General features: G+C 36.3%; 1 protein-coding gene and 1 long non-coding RNA gene across 5 annotated transcripts in view; one reads left to right on the top strand and one right to left on the bottom strand.

Annotated features, from left to right (window-relative positions):
* Positions 1-23,151, top strand: part of nsmfa (NMDA receptor synaptonuclear signaling and neuronal migration factor a) — a 42,903-nt gene extending 19,752 nt beyond the window's left edge. For 3 of the 4 annotated variants that reach the window (XM_016678845.1, XM_016678859.1, XM_016678853.1), the window contains 10 exons: positions 5,543-5,595; positions 8,709-8,798; positions 12,783-12,913; positions 13,775-13,858; positions 13,995-14,028; positions 15,378-15,448; positions 15,547-15,626; positions 16,060-16,162; positions 18,652-18,727; positions 19,594-23,151. In XM_016678845.1, coding sequence (XP_016534331.1) covers positions 5,543-5,595; positions 8,709-8,798; positions 12,783-12,913; positions 13,775-13,858; positions 13,995-14,028; positions 15,378-15,448; positions 15,547-15,626; positions 16,060-16,162; positions 18,652-18,727; positions 19,594-19,691 — 820 coding nt within the window. In that variant the 3' untranslated portion in view covers positions 19,692-23,151. The remainder of the gene's footprint in view (positions 1-5,542; positions 5,596-8,708; positions 8,799-12,782; positions 12,914-13,774; positions 13,859-13,994; positions 14,029-15,377; positions 15,449-15,546; positions 15,627-16,059; positions 16,163-18,651; positions 18,728-19,593) is intronic. The other variant, XM_007566079.2, reaches the window with a different exon arrangement.
* LOC107837948 (uncharacterized) lies at positions 6,817-8,715 on the bottom strand. The gene is made up of 2 exons (XR_001663998.1): positions 8,348-8,715; positions 6,817-8,269 (listed from the first exon to the last, which is right to left on the bottom strand). It is a non-coding gene; the product is annotated as an uncharacterized LOC107837948 (long non-coding RNA).
* Positions 23,152-23,467: the final 316 nt, after the last annotated feature.

The raw sequence follows: 23,467 nt of genomic DNA, 5'->3' as shown, positions 1-23,467 counted from the left end.
TACAGGTATCTGAGGGCTGTTGTGTGAAAGTAATTGTGGACAAATGTGGCTGTGCATTTTGATGTGAGAGGAGCTTGTTTAATAATGCATAATGCTGGCTTAAAGTAGAAATTTGGAGTTTATTCTAACAATATTAAGTAGTTTAAGCTTCATAAAACTTTATTGCATACATACTGACATACATTTGTGTCCAGCCTCATGTAATCAGCTGCAAGCTAGTTCAGTTTCTAGATTTTCTACATCTAGAAACTGGACATTTTTGTCAAGTTATTTTTTAGAAATAGCCTCTGTGAAAATAGATGTATTTTTTTTAGGCTTGATTTAGTTTTGCAATTAAATTTAGGTTTGGGTTAGAACAAAAATGCTAGACCTGCAAACAAATTGAGTCCAATGTGACTTTTCATTGAGATTTGTTAAACCCTGTAGAGATCTGTGAGTTCTTCTCACTTTTTATTCTGAGAATTTTAAAGATTTCTGCAAAGGACGCAAACAGCCACAGTTTCCTTTTACTAAATACATCAGCTGTTATCTTTAGTAGGACTGGAATAATTTAGCATCCAGTTTGGTCTCTTGTTGGAGCAATTGTTGGACGGCTTCACACGATCGCTGACAACTATTAACACTGATCAGGGCACACTTTGAAAGCGATGATTTTCACACCTAGTTTTCACTCAATGTCCAGCATTAGCACAGACAATAAACAGTCTGAGTGTCACAACATGGGGTTTCAAGAAAAGCTTTTCTGCTTTTGGATTGCTTGCAAAGAGGTTTAAATCTTCAACCAGATTCGGCTATTATCCTTTTCATTTTTAACACGTCAAACTAACACGTCACAATAAAATCATGAAATCAGCTTCTCTAATTCCTGTTGGCTCATGTCCCCTCCCGGCTTGATTATGATAGGTAGAGATTTTGTTTAGAACTGGTTTAAGTGATCCCCTCCGTCTTCTGTTGTCAAAGCTATCTGTAGCCATACCTACAACAGAGTCTCATTCATAGCCAAATGAACCCTGCAGCTAAAAGCCATGGCATCAGCCTCCCTGCACGGCCCTACCCCTCCCTATGCCACCAGGCTCCCTCTCTTATCCCTTTAATACTGTGCCACGTCCTGGCAGGGCTTTCCGGGGATTTGTGCAAAGAAAAAGACGAGAGAGGGAGCAGGATACGGCAGAAGTCATCCTGAGGTATGAAGCGTCCCCTGACTGGGGATGCTATGCAAAGGGGAAGAGTTTTTATTTTTAGAATCTAACCTCGGAATTAGGGTCAAAATCTGACATAAAGGTGCAAGGGTAAACTGCATAAATCTACAATCTCTGGATTTTCTTCTTGCAAATATTTCCAGCTTAAGTTCTATTAAAAATTCATTAGACAAGAAATGAAAATTTTAAAGCCTTTGGAAAAATGGAGGGACGTTCTGTTGCACTTGGAAGGGTACTTGCTTCACCAGCAAGTTCAGAAAGCATCCCACTCAGACCCAGATGCTCTGTCACAAAAGGCCAGATGGTGAATGTGACACCAGGCAGTACATCTCGGTTCCTTTGACATCTCAGTGTCATCCATCTGCAGTGACAGAGTCATTAACGCTGCGAATAACTGTATTTAATCAAAATCAGCAATCGCAGCTTAAAACATGTCTGGGAAAATTGCAAATGTTAGTGTGCAACTTTTAGAAGGACCCGTTGGATGGTGTTCACTATATTTTCTTGAAAACAAAAAGTGGAAACAGCGTTTCTCAATGTTTGAAGGAGGAATTCATGAGGCTACCTTAGATCTACCTGTTTGTCTGCAATCTTAATGCTGCATAATGTTAGACAGTCTTAAGATTAGGATATTACTGATAAATCTTATAATGATCATAAATTCACATTTGCTTACAATTGCCTTTTTTATCTTTAGCCCTCTAATATATTTTAGATGTGAGCATAATTGTAGAGAGAGTCCTGTGAATTCTTGACACTTTGAAACACATTAATCAACATGTACTTTGCTAAAAGTGAACCAGTCATTATCTGAAGCCACATTAACTGGATTGGGATCGCTGCATGCTCTCCATGACCAACATGACCTGTTTGAAAGTGTCCAAATTGAAGCAAATCTAGAATTCCTCTAGCGTGTAGGCAATCATTACTGTCTTTTTAGAAGCTGCCAAACAAAGTTTTGTTTGGCGTTTATACCAGAGATACGTGCACATTAGGCTTTTTCCCAATCAGATTTTGTGATATTCCCACGTGTTCATGGAAATAAATATAAAACCACTGCTAGTCAGAAATAGATGTGACTGGTGACCGGAAAAAGAAAAACGACTAAAAATGCGGTTAAGCTTTTTGTTAGAGAGCAATGAATCCTTTCGTACAGTAAGGTAAAGTATTTCTAAGTTAACCTAAGATGTTCATATCGAAAACAGACATTTTTGCTACATTTAACTAACCTGTGCACTTTTAAGACATAAACAAAAAACACTTAGTTGTCAGGCAGCAAAAAACTGGCTAACAAGAAGCCAAAAGCTAACTGCCTGTTTGGGACAGATAGTCACACTTATTAGTCTACACAGCAGACAGACATGCTGCTGTTAAGCTAACCCTGCAGGTATGATCTCACCTCTGCCTTTTAAACTAAGGATGAAAATATTATACCTCATTTTATTTTTATCTAATTTAGCATAGTAAATAATTATGTATTCACAAAACTGATCTCAGAAAAATCTTATTAGCTTGCATTCAATACGAGATTTTATACTCATTATATTTAAAATCTGCTCATCTCTCCAAACAATTAATGCATCCATTCAATGGATGCAATAAATAAATTAAGATTGTTTTGACTATCCCACAAAGCACGCAGTTTAAATGTATCTGTATCCTTTTAGTCCACTTGTTATGAACGTTTGCTGCAAGTTGAATTTCCAGACCACCGGAGGGAAACCAACGACAAAATAAAAAAATAAAAAAAACTGAATAAAAATGTCCGCTCCCCTTTAACGCCCCCCCTCCACGTTTATGTGCTTCCCCACCATCAGATAAACACACTTCCCACTCTCAAACAGCCACATGCCGAGGCCATTAATAATGAGTGTTGGCTGGTTGCTTGGTGCAGGAATACTGTGTGTAGAGGCGACATGGGAGGAGCTCAGGAAGATGAAAGCATGTTTATCTGGAGCTTTTTCTTAGAACATTATGTCAAAATCTGGCAGTAAGTGATCGGGCAAAAAACTAATGAATTGATTTTAAAGTTACTAATAGCCACATTAAGAGGTAAATAATTATACAAAATAGCAATGCTATCAAAAAATACATCTGCTTTCATTTGAGAAGCAAAACCTTGGATGTTGATAAGAGATGTGGTGTGTGTTATTATGTACACTTGTTACTTAGTTAAAGAGATAATGTTATAGTTGATATTAAATGAAAATACATGGGGCTTGTTTTTTAAGATCAAAATTACTCTTTCCTCAAACAAACAGCCATGAAGGTTTTTATCCATCAAGTTCACCTCCAACACCAAAACATCCTGAAATTCCTTCCCATTTGTTACAGTTAACATCAGACAAGAGTAAAAAAGAAACTAGCAATGGAAAACCTTTTATTTTATGATCCATGAACTTCAGCTTTATATTTTCCAAATTCACTTTTCTGACTGCAGTTGTTTTGCTTATCTCAGTTGATGCTTTGTGAGGAAATATTAAAAAAGCAAGACCTGTCGCTTCAGTTTCCAGCTTTGCAAAATGTGAAAATCATATCTTGATCATAAAACTAAAAAGAGAATTTAATTTCATAAGCCTGACCAGGAAACTTTGGTAGCCTCAACGTGATTAAATAATGTAAAAAAAAAAATAAAAAATAAAACCTGGCAACCCTTAATGTCATACAACGCAAATTTCAATTTTTCAAAAGAACTGTAACCCATTGAAAGCTATTACCAATAATTCACTGTAATTTTTGCCCCACTGTTGAATAAAATTTACATATATTATTACTATAATTATTATGCCACCATTGTAGAGCAGCCTAGTGCATTTATTTATTTATTTATTTATTTCTACCTCTTGTGAAAATTTAAAGCTGAAAACTGAGCTGCAGCAGAATGTACAATCATCACAAGAATACAAAAACACAGAGCGATCATTTGAAAGGTGAGAGTAAATTGTTACAAGCAAAGATCAATCAAAATACCCGCTGTGCTTCTCTGAAAGTAAAGTCCTTCATGCCCAGCAATCACCAATTGCTGCATAAAGTAATATCAAGGTTGTTTTAGTCCATTATTTGTTGGTTATCACAGCATTTAAAAAACTGTGTAACACAAATGTCACATGACCACCGTATACAAGTTTATCATTGCAAAGAAATATACATTTATATCTAAAACAAGATTTTAATATTCTTAAGAAGGTTTTATCAACCTTATTCCTGATCCATCATAAGAATTCTGTTGATCATTTTCACATTTGTAGATGAAAGTAAATGAATAAATAAAACTTAGATTTTATGTGGTACACAGGATATTATCATAGCAATCCTGTCAAAGTTTAGCATTTGGGGGGATAAAAATGGTCTCCGACTTCAATTATACAAAAAACAGCAAAGGTAAAATTCTAATTTATTTGTTTTTTATCTTATTTATTATGTGCTTTGAATCACTGAGAGCACATTAGATGTGTATTTAGCTGTTTTTTTTATTTTTTTTTTATTGTAGGTTCAAAATGTCTGGGCTGCGAGATATTCGATAAATATGTAATTTCAATATACTGACTGAATATTACAATAGAAAATATCATTTTTATTAAATTTTCCTGAATCTTACTCTCTTTTTATTTGTACAAATTTCTCTGAGCTCTAGCATCTCAGTCACTTAAAATATGCATCAAGCGACGTTATCAAGGACAGCTCGAACCGGCCACTCGTGAGTTGCATGTAAAATATGATATTGGTTGCCATATATTGCAACCATGGAATCACTTGTGATTGCAGTCTTGCAGGAACTGATATAATCATCCCGACTTCAATTTGAAATACTGTGCAGCTCTACCGCAGAAATTCTCAATTTGGGTGTTACACCATTTTTAGGGATAGAGTATGTTGCATGCAAACCATCATAGAGCAAACAAATATGACATTTATATCTGAAGCGCTTTCTACCGGATCGGTTTGTGTTTTTTTAAAAAGGGATATCCTCTACCAAACACACAGCAGCATCAGAATCTAAAAAAACTGGATCTCCCTTTTGCCTTCAGATGTTTCCACAAGAGTAGATGTTACTGACAAAATTATTTATACCGCCCATTTTAATTGACACAGTAATAAGAGAGAATGCTACACCCACTGTGTGCCTGTGAACCCTATTTTCTGCTCACACTGACAACAAAATGTACGCTCTTTGTTTACCTAATAGTCCCTTTTCAACCTTTAGGGAAGTCTCGACAGTAAACTCTTTTCTTTTCGCTCTGCCCGTCTCTCCCACTCGCCCACCCCTTCCTCTATCTCCTCTTCATGTTGTGGTCTTCTGCCTTTCCGATGTCCCTCCTCCGCTACGATTTGGCTACCCACAGGAACTTCCGGAAGCATCTTCGGATGGTGGGAAGCAGGAGGATTAAAGCGCAGAGTGAGTCAGATGTGTGTGTATGTAAGCAGTTGATATGTTTGTTTCATATTGACTGTGATGTTATTCACCCCACCATGATCATTTTCTTTTCTTTTCCGCTAACTGTTACTTTGCATGTGTATACCACCAAGCGTTGCCCGTTTGCCCCACACTTCCAAGGTTTTATATTAGTCAGTGTATCTTAGATGAGGCAAGTCAATGCATGGTTGGAACCGTTTGCATGCAATGTGTGTTCTTTGAATGTCTGGTTGCAAACTGCTAAGTAAATGTCAAACAAAATTATTTCTAACAAGACACCGGTGAGTTAAGCTTGTTTTTTTGTTGTTTTTTTGTTTTTTTACAGCTGCTCATTAGTAAAAAAAAAATTTAATACAAGTATATTATCTGTTGCAATGTATGTATGTATTTTTTATGTTCGAAATAATTGTGGTGTGTTTAAAAAAGTGATTAAACATCCAAATCCAAATAATAGTTATCATTTACATACAACCAAATGCATTTAGGATATAGCACCTTTTATTGAAAGCAAAACATGGAAGAATCATCATCAAAACTTATTATTAGTGAAGACGTGATTAAACACATTAGTCAAATAAATTAGGTTTGTAAGAAATTAATCGCAAGTATTTTAATTTCTTAACAAATACCAATAATTGATTCTATGGCCCAAGTTTTTCAATTCCTATATATTTTGGTTGAGCTCATAAATAGACAGAAAAAATGTTTTTGATGACATGTGCCTGTTTCTACTCAGGATTATTGAAAACTGGAATGCTGAGGCTTTGCTTTTATGCAGTGAAATATATCCAATGTGTCCAATTGCAGGTACAAACCTACTTTTCCTTTGGCAAAAAAAAATCAGCGGCTTTATACTTTATGCTCTTCTAAATTATGCAACTTTGTCAAAAAAAAAAGAGCTAAATGCTTTGATATTTTACCAAACATGTTTTCCGTTATTTAGTTCGATATTCAGAAGTGTTCAAGTCCTCTCTGTCGCTCTTTCAAGTCACTGCATTTTAGTGGAGATGGGATTTTTAAATAATTTAAATCGCCCCTCAGTCACAATGGCAACAAAGTAAAAGTAGAAAAACATTCAGCACTGAAAGCAGGAGGGCAAAGCAATGCTAACACATGTTTAGCTGTTTGTTTCTTCCCCACCTTATCTGGGTGTCTCATTCCATCATTTTAGATTTAAAATGTTGAGCCTATGCAGGAACAAAATGTGACATTTGTTTTCAAAACCTGTCCAACATACTTTTATTCCTCTTTAGCGTTGTGACATTTGCGCACTGATTATTGATCCTTACGCTATAAAAACCTTTCATTTGTGCTGCCTGTAAGCTGAGCAGAGGGTAGGGAGCATTATGTAGCCTGCAGATCATTAGGTGCTGCATTCACTTACACTGGGACATCTGACATTTAGACTAAATGTAAACACTAGACGAGTGGCGGAGGGCTTTACGTTCCACTGCGCAATTAAATGTCTTAATTATTTTAAAGTGTTGTTTTTAATGTAGCAAATGAATCAAAATTAACATATTAAAGTCCCAGTTCTATTTATGATCAGTCCTCAGAAGGTCAGGAATAAAGAATATGAAGCAGATGGATGAAAAAAAAGCAATATCATCAGTTTTTTTGTTTTGTTTTATAAGCTCAAGGCTTTGCTGTGTAAACTGAAAATGGTTGGAAAATTTAGCTTTCCTGTTATTTACTGATCTTATGAACATGACACACCGTGTGAATTCGGTACGGTTCATCTGACAAACCTTTGGCTCCTAGACTCAAAAGGAAAATTCTTGCTTTCATCAGTTCATAAAATGTGGATCCATTTGTCTTTAGATCCGTTTGTCTCTAGGAGAAATTGTGGTGTTTTCAAAAATGAAGCTTTTTGGGTGTTTCTTGTTGATAGTTTAGCTTTACTTATGCATTTTTTTTCCTCTTCAGCACTCTCAGGGAACAGTAGACCTTCACTGATCATCCCAAAGTTGGTCACTGAAGTCTTTTCTGTTTGGCTTTTGTTTGATCTCTTAATATCTGCGTTAAAGCTTTTTAGAACATTTTATCAGAGGAGCTTCTTTTAGATCAAAGTACGCCGTTTTTCTGAGCTGTCTGGAACAACCCATTTTTACTCATGTTTATTGAGAGAAATACACTATGACCAGCATAGAGCCCACCAGAATGATCTCATTGTTTGAGCTCCACACTGTTACTATTTGGAAGCCATTCAGCCACAGAATCGATGCCACAGATGCGGCAGCATCAAGCCTTGATTGTTGGAATGTTTGTTTTCTATTACTGTACTGCGCCTTGAAGTGAATTATTTGCTGGATCGGGCCTGTTGGGGTTGTTGGACTGCTGATCATATGAACACAGCTCCATGTCAAAGTGGGCGTTTCAGAGGGTGATTGTGATTGCACACAATTTGTGAATTCTTGTTCTATTTTTGTTATTCAACGCTTTATTTGCACTTGATGCAGTGAAATTTGCATTTTGTGGAGTCTGGCCACAGTTTCAAAGCCTAAAATGTAAGATTTATGAAAAGTGGAATGACATTTATTTTTTTCACAGACTCATGGTTAAATGGTATGACATGTAAGGAACAACAATCGAAACAAACCAGCATAAGGGAAATAATAATCGTAGTTTATTCTATATAAACAATAACGTCAAAGTTCTAAAACCTTAAAAGAAACAATTGTAAAGAAGTGACAGCTTTTAAAATTATGATGATCAAACTCTTGTTTGCATTCACAGAATCTGTAAATAGCTATGTTAACTCGTCCTGTCTCTATAAATGCATAAAATGCGAACTGATGAACATGTGGTAAATGGATAAACATGCAAACAACAACAAGCAACAGAATGACTGTGTGCTGTTTGCGTGCTCATTTGTTTGTCGGTTTTGTGTGTAAGCAGTGTTTGTGGAGAAGAGTTTGTTGCTCTGTGCGCTTTCTGTATCTGTGCTCTGGTAGCTGCAGCAGTCTTTGCTGTTTCTTGTTTGTTTTTGGCGGTGTGTGTGCTTTGAGGAAAAAGCCATTCTGAGGGCTTCCTGTTGTGTGCGAGAGAGTGGGCGTGAGTGTGTGTGTGTGACTCTCTCTCCTCACCTACACTAGCATTCGCTGAGCGTAGATCGAAGAGTTTCAGCCGTTCCTGGAGTGACCCCACCCCACTCAAGACTGACTCCCCTCATGAGGCTAAAGACAGTGAGTTAACACGGACGGACACATCCACAAGCAAAGACACACCAAGTTAGGCTTGAGCTGCTAGCAGAAAGAAAGCAACATAGGGATTGATGAAATGGTGCCACAAGGAACAATAACTGATAATTAAATCCTATTTAGAAACAGATTTTGAGGTAATATTTTTGCACATGCAAATACCCACAAAAGTATTATTTAATGTAATCTGTAATAAATATCTTGCTGAATGCAAATTTGATAGTGCTGCAACTAGATATCACATTCTACATGTTTGAGCTGTAACATTTTTCATTTCAAGAAGTGTTCATGCTTTTTGAATCTCTTTAAATTTTGCCACTCAAAAAGCTCAAACTTTGATGTGTTTCTCCAGTATTTTATGTAACTTATATAAAGTCCAGTTGAAGAAACAAAAAACCAGTTTTAAACTAAAACTAACATACAAAAGACACAATCCAAACAGTGTAGTGTCTATGTACAGTTCTTTACTCTTTGTATAAATCCAGCTATTCTGTGAAGGTCTCAGAGTTTTGTAAGAAATTAGTGGACGAACAGTGAAAAAGACCACGAAACACATCAGAGAGAAAGTTAAGGAGAGGTTTAAAGCAGATTTAGTCCAAGTTTCAACCAGGAGACCCGTGGTAACTCTGGACGAGATTCACATAGAGAATCTGCTGTTATTCTCTACCAATTTTGTACTCTAAACTCTTGTTTTTGTAGAAGATTTGACTGAAAACATTAAAAACCCAGAGAGGACTCACTATTTAACAGCACAGTCTGCTCTATAGATCCTCCGTATAACGAAGTAGCTTTTGGCATCGCAGCTCACATCCTGACTAAGACCAACTAACACGGCGAAAAAGAAAAAAAAAAAAACAGTCACACATGAATGACACAGTCACACGTACAAACTGACTGTTTCTGCTGTTGATTATGACCCTGTCCATCTGTCTCTCTATGATTGTGGGTCTGTCTTCAACTTTGTGATGCTCTCTCGTTCTGTGAGTATGTCCCCCACGATGGAGTGTGTCCAAGTCCGAGTGTTTCAGCTGGTAGAAATGTTACTGTAAGGACTTGTGTGTCTTTTGTGAATTTGCGGGGCTGTGGAAGTGCGAGTCAGCTCAGACTGTCTGCATGCTGTTTGTCTGCACTAATGTTCGGGTTTGTGCTTTGATCCCCCCCTCCCCACCTTCATCAGTGTTTAATCCAAAGAAATGAGTTGATGAAAATATAATGTGGTGGTTTATGTTTCTTGAACCTCTGCTGTGTCTTTGTTGGCCTTAACTCTGATCCTATTTTGTCATCTATGTCCCTCCATTCATGCTATTTTTACTCATCCACCGCAATTTTGCCATGGAATGTGATTTGATGTAGCATAATTACTTGTTTCACAATAATGCATATTGTTCGAAATGACAAAAAAGCACTCCAAAATGAAGTACTGAAAACCTGAAACTAAAACCCAAAGAAGACATTTAATAAGAGTGGCAAGCACAGCTGATGGCAACAAAGACTGTAGAAGAACAACTGAAACCCAAGGATAAGAAAAGATTATAAAAACCTTGAATTAATAAATGAAATGATAGAAAACCAGTTTGATGATTAGAAAGTTGGGACAAGCAGGAGGTCAAGATTAAACTGCTTTTGAATGTAAATTGCATAAATTTAGACAAACTGAATAAAATCAGAAAGACAGAAACACAAAGAAAGGTCAAAATCAAAATCATTAAAAACATGAAACTTACAAAAAAAACAGCCTTTAGTCGAGCTGCAGTGATTAGGATGTTCCTGTCAGATATGAATATTTGACTGTCTTGAAGATCTGCAGATTAAAATTTTGTTTCTAAAGTCGACAACTAATAGGTGAAGTAAAATGTGCTGCAGAATGTTTGACAAAAAATAATAGTTATAACCTCAGCAGAATGTGAAGGGACTGCAAGAGTATGTCTAGTGGTGAGGATATATCCATTATCTTTAATTAATTTTTTATATAAGATTTTAGCTGATGTATTTATTGACTGAAAATAATGGGAGTTCTTTGTTTTGATGTATTTAATAAATTGACAGACCAGTCATGTCTGGCATACAACTTGCTTATCTAATTGGCATTGTTTACAGAAAACTCAGTGAGATTTATAAGTTATTCGGTGAAATTTATTTGCAGGTACAGTGCGCATAAACTGTGACTCTACTGAAACACCAGCAGCAGAGATAATCAAACTATTGGCATTAAAGTATGTCTTAACAAAAGTATGAATATGATGACTTTCCTGTGCATAAGTACAACTGGTGTAATGGAGAACTATTTTAAATCCAAAACAAAATAAAATGTTAGGTGTTTGAAATGGAGAACAGAAACTTAAGATATTAAAAACTTAGAATTATTTAGAATCATAAGGTTTGATATCAATATTTTGTTTAATAATTCAAATGCTACTGGGGGCCCCATGCTGGGGGACCAAAGCATCGTCTTGGTTTGTTTATGCCCTGGGCCGGCTCTGGTGCCACAGGATATCTGAGCTGTTCTCTCCAAATATGACAGTATGACAAGATCAAAGCTTTCAAAACACAAATGTGAGCTCCACTCTGAAATAACTAATAATTTGTGCTGCATGCTCCAGTGCAACACAGATTTCTGCTGTTAAAATGTCAAACTGCTCCCCAGTGAGTAAAAGGTAACCAGTCAATGTGGAAACCGACCGATGTCAAAAATCCAAGACACGTCTCAGAATCACAGCATGCGTTCGAAACTACTTTCTCCCAGCAGAGGCATTGAACTTTACACCTGTTCAGCATGAAACAGGTGCACTGTCACAGCTGACAACACTGCGGCTTTCAATTTGTGAAATATAGGCCCATTATCTGTCTATTTTATTCTGTACTCCACAGTTTGTAAAGGTCCTAAGAGAGCAACCTGTTTAAGGAGACTTTCATCACACCACTCCCCCACTTACTTTCAAAGAAAACGTCTCTCAAGATCATTGAATGGACAGAAATTACCCTCAGAAGCCCTTAAATAAGGCCTGCAGCTCTAATCACATTGAAAGTCATGCAGTGAAATAACCTTTTATTTAAAATAAATCAAAAATGTTCCAGCCTGGGTGAATTCACAAGTAACCCTGACACTTTATGATATCTGAGAAAAGGTTTTATGTTTCACAGTATCAGTGGCTTAAAACAACATAACATTAATTATTGCAGTTACGATAGCAATGCATTGATACATGCAGTCGTGGTTAATATTAACGCATCAACTAAAGTATAAACACAGAATTTGAGTGTAAGGTATGAAATCTTTTGCTTCTTTAACTAACATACCACTCATAAGAGCACCATCATTTTTTCTACTATCTGAAAATATTCCCAGAGAAATTTTTCTCCCTTTGTAAGCATGAGATGTGTTAGAGCCATCGTTCATCCAGCTCACTGGCAGTGTGCAGCAAAGAAAATGTTACCCTCTAAACAGCGTGAGAAAAGCCTCCAGTATTTTGTCTGGAGTTTGATTTAAAGGACTTTGAAACCAAAATACTTTTGCAACTTGTAAACATTTGTATAAATTGATACCAGTAATCGGCTCATGATGCGTTTCATTTATTTTTTCTTGGCCTGGCTCCAATTCTCCATCATAACATTCATTTACAGCGTCTAGAAAATATTTTATAAACTTTCATGCTTGATTGAGTTATTCTTTATGTACTACAAGTAGCATAAACAGGACTCTTAAATACAGGCAGTTAAATTATCAGCTTTATCAGGTTGGTAGTAGCCAAACTCAGTGTTTGGTTCCCTTCCTGTCGTTTTCTCTCATTTATGTCATCATTATGAGATTCATCCTCTCACCTCATCCTTTCTCTCTGATCTGGTCTCGACTCCCTAACTATCTCTCTGCCACATCGCTGGCCTCCCACTGCTCTTCCAGCATCTCCACGTGCTTCCTGTTGCCTCAGGTCTTGATCTTGATGCTCTGCCCTGTGCCTTGTTGTCTTCCAGGTGGAGACCTGCAGGCCTCCACTAACGCCCTGGAGGACGGAGCCCTTGATGATGCTCTAGACTGGGAGGAGGAGAAAGAGATGGAGAGGCTGGCCTGTGAAGGAGATGACTTTGTTCCTCCCAAAATTATGGTATTATTACAGTATTCGGCTGATTTTGTCTGGAAGAAGAGAGAGCAAAATCTCTTTAACATAATAATGGAGCTGCATTGAGATGATAATGAACTCATGAGTAAAGGATAAAGAACTAAATGTAGAAAGCCATGTATTGTCCCTCATTACTGGCTTTTCTTGGGTCTTTCTTATTCTTCCAATCCAAACAATCAGAGGTTATAACTGATCGACAGGCTGTTAAAAAGAAAACAAACCAACTGGATGGAAAGGAAAAGTCATCCATATAAGACGTAATCCAAACCAAACACCAAACATACCACAAACCAACAAAAGAGCTGACTCATAATACAAATTCAATCTATGCTATCATCAGAGGCAGTTGGAGAACTAAACTCTGTGGTCTTGCTTTGGTGTGCCAGCTAAAAGTCAAACAGGACTTCTGATATGTGACTCTTCAGCTTTAGTGCCATCATGAAGTCAATTGCAATTGTCCAGTCAAGATAAAATAAAACCATGTATGACTCGTTCTAAGAGGACTTTTAAAAAATCTTCACCTCTGTGCTCATTCTTAAATTCAAAATGTTAGCCCTAAGTAGAGCTTAGATCTTTATTTTTAAGTTAAAAAAAACAAACAAACTCCAAAATAACACCAGTGTGTGTTTTCGCTTCTATATGAGGTCCTGTACATTGCCCATGTCTTCTTAAAACTGCATTATTAATGAGTCGATAGTTATTGGTTAAAACGGGCTGATGTAGAGGGCTGCCAGGGTGTTTTTTTTCTAGTCATGACAACTAGGATGAATGAAGCCTTTGAATTGTGAATGTCATTTAAATAACTTGACTAATTAGTCCTCTGTGTCCTCTCTGCTCCATCTTCAGCTGATCTCTTCCAAGGTTCCAAAAGCAGAATACATTCCCACCATAATCCGCAGGGATGATCCGTCCATCATCCCCATCCTCTATGTGAGTCCAACACACTGAAGACTAATATGTTTTGTACGCTGAAAAACAGAAAGGTCATTCAGCCTGCAATCATCATTTACGTTTCTTTTTTCCATTAATACAGGTATTCAGTGCTAAATTGTGTTTCTTTTCACAGGATCATGAACATGCAACTTTTGATGACATTTTGGGTGAGTTATTTGCCTACTGTTTGCTTAACATACAACAAAAATGTAAAAAGTCATAGTAAGCTGTCAGCATCTGTGTAAATAATTGTTTAAAAATTGTGCTAAGTTAACTTTAAAACAACCCAAATTACTTTAAATGTAATTAATGCTTCAGCAAAAATACCAATGCAACTGCAAAACTGTATTTTCATGCAAAACTTGGAATTTGCAGTGTTTTCCTACACAGTAAGTGTAAAACATATACACATCCATGTAATAATGTCAGGTTGTGTGCTGTCAAAAAATTAGACCATCATAGATCCTTTTACAGAAATTTTCCATCTATAGTATGACGTACAATTTATGTACATTCACCGGTACTTTGTTCAACCACTTGATGATTTATTTTAAGAATTTGGTCTTGCCACGCACATGCATTAGCTTTATGCACCCTGATTCAGCTGAAATTAGATTCTACTGCTCTCTAATAGATTTTTACTTGACATTTGGCCTTTTTAATTCTTTCACTAAAGCCAAATTTATCAGTGAGGAGAAAGATATAAAAAAAATCAAACAACCTTTTATACGTAAACCTAGCACAAAAAGTAAGGAACTTCTGTTTAGTTAATTATTTCTTTATTGTATCTGCGCTTCTGGGCAAGTCTGTGTAATTTCTTTAATTTTAATTTTCAAGGAAAATGAATTTGCAGCTTGAGCTGTGGTGTTTCGTGGCCCCAACAAACATGTTCTGTGCAGAGTTTTCATACAAATGAGGCATAATTTCATGAGCAGACTTTACACTTTTAGAAAATTTATTTTAAAGCTGAAGCTCAATATGAATTTCATTTTTTGTGACCTCTCTGAGTGGAAATATACAGGATGAGCCACCTTTAGGTTTTAATCTCAGCTGAGCAGCAGAACAGTCCAAACTGACTCCTGTTGCAGAGCGAGAATCAGAAGTCAAGCAAATGGCTTGGGGAGAAACCCGACATGCAATTAAATCTCCGAATTATAGCTTAGATTTGGCTCATAATGCGTGTTTAAATCCAGTTTAATCTTTCCAATCGACTTACCTGCTGTTATTTAAAATTACCGTCTGCATTTGTAAAGTATTGCTCATAATAAAAACATTTAACGCAAAAGTTCCCCTGAGATTTCAGCATCTCTACGTGAAATAAAGCTCACACAGAACATTTTAAAAGATCATTTCAAATCTGTATTTAAATGTTCAGATTACAGAATTACATCTGGATCTCATCCATGGATCAAGGGCTTCTAAATACCGTGCTGATATTACACATTTACATGCTTCTGTCTCGAAGTGTGGTCTGTTCATTTTTTTAATTTTATCCCACTTTATTTCTGGCTAACAGAGGAAATAGACAAGAAGCTCACAGCTTACAGGAGAGGAAGTAAATTCTGGAGGATGCTTATCTTCTGTCAGGTGAGAAGGAAGATTTCATATTTTAGTTTTATTGTAACCTCTTGATCTTTAATTCTTTTTCTCCGTTTTTTAAATGTGGGCTAATATTTGTTTAACAGGGAGGCCCTGGTCATCTGTATCTACTGAAGAACAAGGTGGCAACCTTTGCTAAAGTGGAAAAAGAAGAAGATATGAGCCAGTAGGAGGCTTTTTATTTATTTATTTATTTTTTTTTTTTACTTTTTTGTCCTGTCACAATTTGCATTTATCTTTAATGTCCTTGAAGATTCAGACATGTGAAGAAACATGACTGGGAGTGTTGGTAGTTTTCATCTGAAACAAAAATATATGTGGTGTTTTATTTCTCAGCTCTTGAACTTAAAAGTTTATCAAAGCTTCTCCCCAGGATGTTTTGGTACTATCTTGGGGAAAAATATCAGTAACAATTGATGAAATATTTATAGCTTCACATAGCTTATTTGGTCTTAATTATGCTGTTGTTATTATTTGACAGGAGCACTGGTTCACTTAGTTCTTGTCTTTATTGCCCTGGAAATGTTTTCACAAAAATCTCATACAGATTTTATTTTCTGTTTTTTTGTTGTTGTTTTTTTTGTTTGTTTTTTTGTCAGATTTTGGAGAAGATTGAGTCGCTTTATGAGTAAAGTCAACCCTGAGCCAAATGTGATCCACATAATGGGATGCTACGTTCTGGGAAACCCCAATGGAGAAAAGGTATTCCGACACCTTACATAATATAATATTAAAAAAAAAAAAAAAACAGAAGTTTGTTTTAAGAAACCAATTTCTTAAAATGTATTTATTTTTATTTTTTGAAGTATTGGTTCCACTGACAGATTATTTCACTTACAACATCTTAAGTTAGTTTTGTCTCATGTCCAGTGCCCTAGGGTATTTGCACTAAAAATAGACCAAAAATACTTGGAAAGCTGTTATTTTTGCAGCATAAAATGTATACCTTGCACTTGATCGTTAATATTTCTTAAGAGTATATTAGTTAATAAAATCCCTACATGAGATGCAAGCTTCACCAAAGGCTAAAAGGTTCCCTTTAAACCAGTGAGCTCTGTCTTTCTCCACTCATAATTGTTTTCTCATATTCCTAAGTGATTATGCGGAGTGTATTTGAGTGGCACATACACATACCAAGTGATGCTACACCTCTCTGTACCTGATCTGAACAGCTATTAAGACACACAAACATGCCAAAATAAAGGATAAACAATGGCTTTGCAGACACAAGCTGGCAAACATATAAGCAGCAACAGACCATCGCCAGCGGTGTTTGTCTGACCCATCTGTCTGTTCCCGTCATGTCTGCCAAACAATGCTTTGTTATATAAAGTGCTTCTCTCTGGGGTTGATGGACAGTCTGCAGAACAGACTACACATCAGGGATTTCTGCACCTAGACAGACAAACACAGCTACAAGCTTTTTGTTTTTTAGGATCATATGAAGCGAAAGTGAAAAAAAAAAAAAACAGGTGTAAGATTGCTCTTTTTTATGTATATACATAGGGACTTAAGTTCATGATTCTGGTTGGAATACCTGTAAACATGCACTGTAGTTTCCTTAAACGCCTCAAAAAGACATTCCCTATTTTCTATTTACATTTTCTCCAGAGAATATTAATTTAATTTTTAGGATTTCAAAAAGAAAATAACAATGTGTGTTATACTGTGCAGGTTTGAAAATGATATAGAATTTAACGTCATGACTTCCCATTGCACCTGTGTGACATAAATTTCATCATTTGTACCAGTTTACAAGAGATCCTCTGAGTCCTTTGAAATCAGCCACACGCGCAGCCAGGATTTTCTGAGTTAAGAGACTGAGTGTGTGGCAACAGCAGACTCACAGAGAGAAAACTCCTGTCAAAAAGTTATGCCTGAGACATCACAATCACAAACTAACTTGAATAGATATAGTGTGATGAGATATGTTGTCATTCCTATTTGTAACATTAATCGTTCTGTATCTACAGGGACAAAAAGGTATTGAGAAATTATGGTTTTCCAAACGTGTCATAAATGTTTGTGTGTGCTGGATGTGCTCACTTAACATATGAGTTAGCATTTGTGTTTGATCAGTATCACCTTGATTTTATGTGGTGATGTTATTGGCTCGTGTTGTTTTGATTTTAGCTACAATAGAATTATTTAGACTAAAGCTTATCTTTGTATTACAGTGGCCCAGTCAAAGTCCAGACCGAAATCTAATTAGGAATCTGTTGCAACTCGCAACACTTGAAAATCGCTCTAGATAGACTTCATCCAATCTAACTGAGGTTAAGCTATTTTCAAAGGAAAGTTGGGCAAAAATGCCAGTTACTAGATTGGTAAAGTTGGTAGAGAAAACAGGAGGTAAAATAAAATTCCTTTTACCTTATAATTACATTCTATTTTGAGTTGATCTATAATATAAAATGCCAGTAAAACCTCTTATGCATAACATTTTTTGTCATTTTCTTACTGAGAAGTCGGACACAGTGGTTTCGCTCCAATGCTGTACTTTCTTATAAGCAGCGCTCCCTAGTGTTCATAGTGTGTAGTGTGGTGTTCTCCGCTAACAGGATGTGTAGTGTTGTGATATCTATTTCCTGTTGAAAAAAACAGATATAAAAATAAATCACACAGTCTACAGTACATTCCATGCCAGCGTTAGCATTGCAGTACAGCTAGCTTTTACTGGACATTTGAAAAGTAAGAACACAACCAAAAGAGACATTGCTTCAAACGCTGGGCGGTTATCTCCCATTCATTATTTTTGCCACATTATATTTTCAGGTCCTTAGCTATCTGAGTTTAGGAATTTACAGTGTCGCATTTAAAGAGAATGGCAAGACTTAAAAAAAATCTAAAGTAGTGATTTGTTCTTGTTGTAAACAGAAGTATAGTAAGAATTTGTCACCTACAGTTTCTCCACAGAAAAATTGTTTCTACATGTATTTATATATTGTAATACCTTTTATAACATAGAGTTGTCCTTAAAAGAGGTGGCAATATGAAAGCCAGGAGTAAAGACCAACAGCCTTGCATATTTTGTCTTTTTTGTCACCTGCACAGAAACAGTTTTGTCTGTGAGACAGTAACGAGCTGAATTTATGGGTTTCTGCTTGGTGTGTGCCACTGAACACGCCGGCTCCCTTGTTACAAGAGAGGCCGGATTAATTGCCGCTCGCTTTCTTATCTGTGCCCAACAGCTGTTCCAGAAACTGAAGAATCTGATGAGGCCATATTCTGTTGAGTTTGAATCACCGCTGGAGCTGTCTGCACAAGGTAGGCCCAGGAACACACCCTACATCCAACACTTACAGTATGATTCACACACATGCCATCTGTCCAGCACTGACAGATAAGGAGGAGGATTTATAAAACAGATGTTCTCCTTTTATTTACAGTGTTTTCATTTCAAATCAAATCAAGTCTTAATGAATAACGATTCCCTCTTCACTCTGCATGCTTCTCTAGAAGCGTTGTTTCACGTTTTTTTCTTTTAGAAAGTTTCTCTTTCCTTTAGATGTGATGCAGAAAAGGTCCATGTTCTATTAAAAATATACTTTTCATTCATCAACCGTGATAATACCTTGAACAGGAATAATTTTTAAAAAGTTAAATAAACATTTTGGCAAAAGTATAATTTAATTTTAATCTCTAGCCAGCCCATGAAGACCTTACTTGAATAGAGTATCCAATCTTGAGAGGAAAAAAATTACAGAAAAAATAAAAATAAAAATCCACAAAATGGCTGTCTATCAAATGTGTATCTCCAGCTAAAAAAAAAAAAAATAAAGAGACTATCGCAGATTTTTATGGACATCTTGACAAATTGCAAAACAACTGCAACATACAATCTCTGACGTTCCGTCTTCACTGATGAAGATTCACTTACCTCAGCATGCCAAACACTAATGTATCAAAAAAGGAAAAGAATAATGGCTGACATTGCATTTGGAGGTGAAAGAGGAAAGCTGGCATAATTTTACAGCTGGGAAGTAAAATTGTGGCAGCATCATGTTATGTTGGTGTTTTAAAGTAATTCAGATCATAAACTCAAAAACTATGTAAGCATTTTGTTTTTTTCTAAAAATAAATAAATGTAATTAACTTTTTTTTTTTTATCTTCTCGTCATTTATCATTAAAGGCAAAGAAATGATCGAGATGTACTTCGATTTTCGCCTTTACCGCCTTTGGAAGACGCGCCAACACTCGAAACTCTTGGACTACGAGGACCTTTTGTGACAAAGACATGCTGACAAACAGTGCAGCAGTAGCCCAGCAGTGCCAAGAGGACACTGTTAAAACTGACAATCCGGTGGGAGAATATATCTTAATTGTCAGGTTGGGGCCGACAGCTTAAAAAAATAATAATAAAAGGTCGTACCTGCTTTAATGGTGGTGAAGGCTGGAAGTGGAGGAAAAAGCAGCAGCAGGACAATGTAGAACGACGGAGGAAATGTGGGAAAAAAATGAGGATAAACCCCAACGAAGCTGAACTATCCATATCAAACCTGTCAAATCTTTTTTTTTTTCTTCATCACTTGAGTTTCAAAAATATAAACTGATGATTAAAAGTGTATACATATACAGTTTTTGTCACACTGTTGTTGCAATGCCATGGCTTTCTGGGGGGCAATGTGCTTCAGATGAATTGCTGTAACTCATCCTGTCTCAATGTGGTTCTGTGTTTTGACCTCTCAGACTGGCCCCTGAGACATACATATACATCAGTAATGTTAAAGTGTGTATAGTTCACATTGATATATTAGTATAGCCTTAGTCATGCAAATAATACTCTATATTGGATCATCGTTTATTTTTGAAGTGCATTGTCGTGCAATTTCATATGGAGATACTTTGAAATAACTCAGGTTTTTGCCATGAATTTAATGAATCTGTCTATTCTATGATCACATTATAATATTCAACGCCATTGCTTTGAATGAATGTATTATCTCTCTAGAGATTTGTGGGAATATGAATGTTTTGTGAGGAGAAAAAAAAAGTTTCGAGTGTGTTTTCCATTTAAAGTAAGTGTGCATTTTCCTCTTAAATCTCCTTTAAGCAAAAAGAATAATTGCCAACATTGCCATAAATATCCCTTTGTCATGTCTATTCAAAAAGGATGACAGTCCAGCGTGACTCATGATGTCAAAGGATGTAACAGCCATCCAAGGGCTCCTACAACTGAAGAGGAGTTTCCCTGATGATCAAACCATGTTCTTTTGCAGCGGGATCAGTCCTAACAATAGAACCAACTCCTTTTTTTTCTGCTAAAAATACTCTTGCTGCTCTTAGTAAGAGCCAAACGAGCCTCCAGCACCTCCAACTCTAAGGACCAGAGTTTTCTGAAATGGAGAAGTCTACCAGAGTACGAAGCTGTGAGCAGACATAAGACTTCACCGACGGGTGTGAACTTATTTAAAAGGACCAGAAATGCGCACTCTGAGACAAGTCGAACAATCCCAGCTGTTTCAGACAGACCAAGAATGATGTCACCCACACAGACGCAATCGCACATGCTAGGGCATAGACCAAAATACGTTTAGAGACAAAGTTAGAAGGGCACAGGTACCACAGCCTATTTATAATTCAGTTGGTGTGCTTGTCATGAGCACAACTGCGAATGGAAACATGGTTCTGATATCTGCTGTGGCTCAGGGGGAAGATTTCTGAGGGAAATAACACAGATGTCATCTCAGCAACGGCTTTAGACTTCAATTTCACTTGGATTTGTTTGTGACAACACCGGTTGAGTGGACGTGTGTGAGAGCAGTATGTAAAGAATGAAAATGCTGCCGCGTTCCAGAGCAGAAAGCGGTAAATTAGGAGTTAAACCAATTAAAAAGGCACATACACCTGACACCTAAAATTGTAGATGCTGGACCTGTATCACCCAACACAATATAAAGGAAGCTGACCTTTTATTAGTGAGTGGAAATTATAAGAATTTAATTCTTATCTTTGAGATATATTTTTTATTTTTTGGCACCACTGGCAGAAATCCTTTAAACAAATTCAGCTTTTATTGCAGTTGCAAAATCTTTAGAAACTTTTCAGTGTGAGAACATTATTCAACGGCTGGGTGAGGATGGCGGGGGGCATTTGGGATTAATAATAAACTCCTATAGCATTTCATATTATTGAAGCAAATAGTGAGGGGAATCTTAATGGAAGATGGTCGAGGTGTACGTTGGTAAAGGTGATAATTTCTTTTTTTTTTTTTTCCCTTTTTTCCCCATCTAGAAGTTTGTTGCCAATTATTATTTCTGTTCTTTTTTATTTTTTTCACAACCTGGATAAACGTGATCAAATTCAGTACTGGAGCTTTTTTTGTTTTCTTGTTGTTGTTCCCCCCCCCCCCTCCAACTTAAAGATTATGTTGCTGCAATAAAAATGGATTTATTTTAAGGCTTTTTATACGTCTTCAACAGGTGAACCAGTAACTTTTGCAAATGCTGCTTTTAATTTCAAAGGAAATGTTAGTTTTAGATTGAAAATATGAAAAACTTTCTATAAGAGCTTTGAATAAAGCTTCAGGCTATGGGGCAAATCCTTATAACCCTATGAATCTTTTAATTTTTTTTTTTTATCTTTTTTTTATCTACATTGCAGTCTAGTAGACTGCAATGTAGAAATATGATAATCTTGTATTTTGGTTAACAAAAAACAAACAAATCAAATCCCGGAAGTGACCATCAGCTGCCTTGATTTTTAAAAGTAGGGTCTTGGGTATTATTCACAAAACCAAATTGGGATTCTGCCTTTTTTGGCTTTGCTTGCTAGGTCAGAGGGAACGTTTACTGAGAAAATGTTTTAAAACAAGTGTTTAATTCAAGATGTTTAAAAGTCCATGGTGCAAAACTCATCCAATCACAGCAGTTCCACAACAAACCACCAAGATCTGTTATGCTGCAAAGAGCAAGAGAGTAAAATTTAAATAGTCAAGTGTTTGCAGACAAGAAGTGGGTGGAGAAAGTGTGTAGGGGTTAAGTGGTCACAGCTTTGATTAACACACACAAGACAATGCTGTCGATATTTCTGTTATAATTCTTTCCTACTTCTTCTGTTGTCATTATATGAGGATTTGTTTAAGTTTGATGTGATGAACCTTTTTTTGAGGAGAAAAAAACAAAACTCTAAACGATCTTTTTCTTATTATTTCTGATGTATTTGCTGTGTCTGACATTGCAGTCCTAGCCTGTTTCTCTGGAATAGCCAAGTGCTCTCGTCTCTTCTCTCTTTCTCTCTCAGCCTGAGTCACGCAATATGTTTTCACTACAGATTTAAAATTCAGCAGTTACACAACCTGTCATCTCACAGAGCCATTTTAATTCCAGCAAAAGCACTGTGCTGCCAAATTCTCCAAGAAGTCGCCCTAAACAGCTGCTGGGTTTTAATGGGATTATTTTTCAGAGCTTTCACCAGGCATAATTTTCCGCTTCAGAAACACGGCAGCCACGGGTTATTTCAGTCAAAAAAAAAAAAAAAAGTGCCACAGGATAAAAAATAATCTATTATCTGTTCTGAGGAAAAATCTCTTACTCATTTAGGATTCTGTTAAATTTATTTGGGAGGATAAGGTGAGGGGCATCGTGACTCAGGAGATTTAGAGAGATTACTTTTTGTTTCTATCATTAGCAAGAAAAAAAAAGAAGAAGGAGATTCACTGGAAATCTAATTAAAGATTCTTATGAGTTTATTGTCCTCTTGTTTGCTTTATTTTTATTTATTTATTTTTATTAGTCACAGAGAGCCATCCACACTTTCTGGCACCCTTGGTGAAGGTGTGTAAAAAGCATCAACACAAATTCTTCTTTATTTAAAAGAAATTAGACAAACAACCTTTAACTTATTCACTGGGGAGAAAAACAAGCACGTAAAGAAATAATGTTTGTTTGCTTTAAAAAAAAAAAAAGTGCCACAATTATTTACACCCCTAGACAGACATGAGAATAAGTTCTGTGTTTTCCTTTTAAATGACCTCTAAATATTAATCCATAACTCATTCTTCAACA

Source organism: Poecilia formosa, unplaced genomic scaffold, assembly GCF_000485575.1.
Source record: "Poecilia formosa unplaced genomic scaffold, Poecilia_formosa-5.1.2 Scaffold6, whole genome shotgun sequence".
Lineage (NCBI taxonomy): Eukaryota > Metazoa > Chordata > Actinopteri > Cyprinodontiformes > Poeciliidae > Poecilia > Poecilia formosa.
The sequence above is the reverse complement of the archived record's forward strand: the minus strand, read 5'-3'. Positions and strand labels throughout refer to the sequence as shown.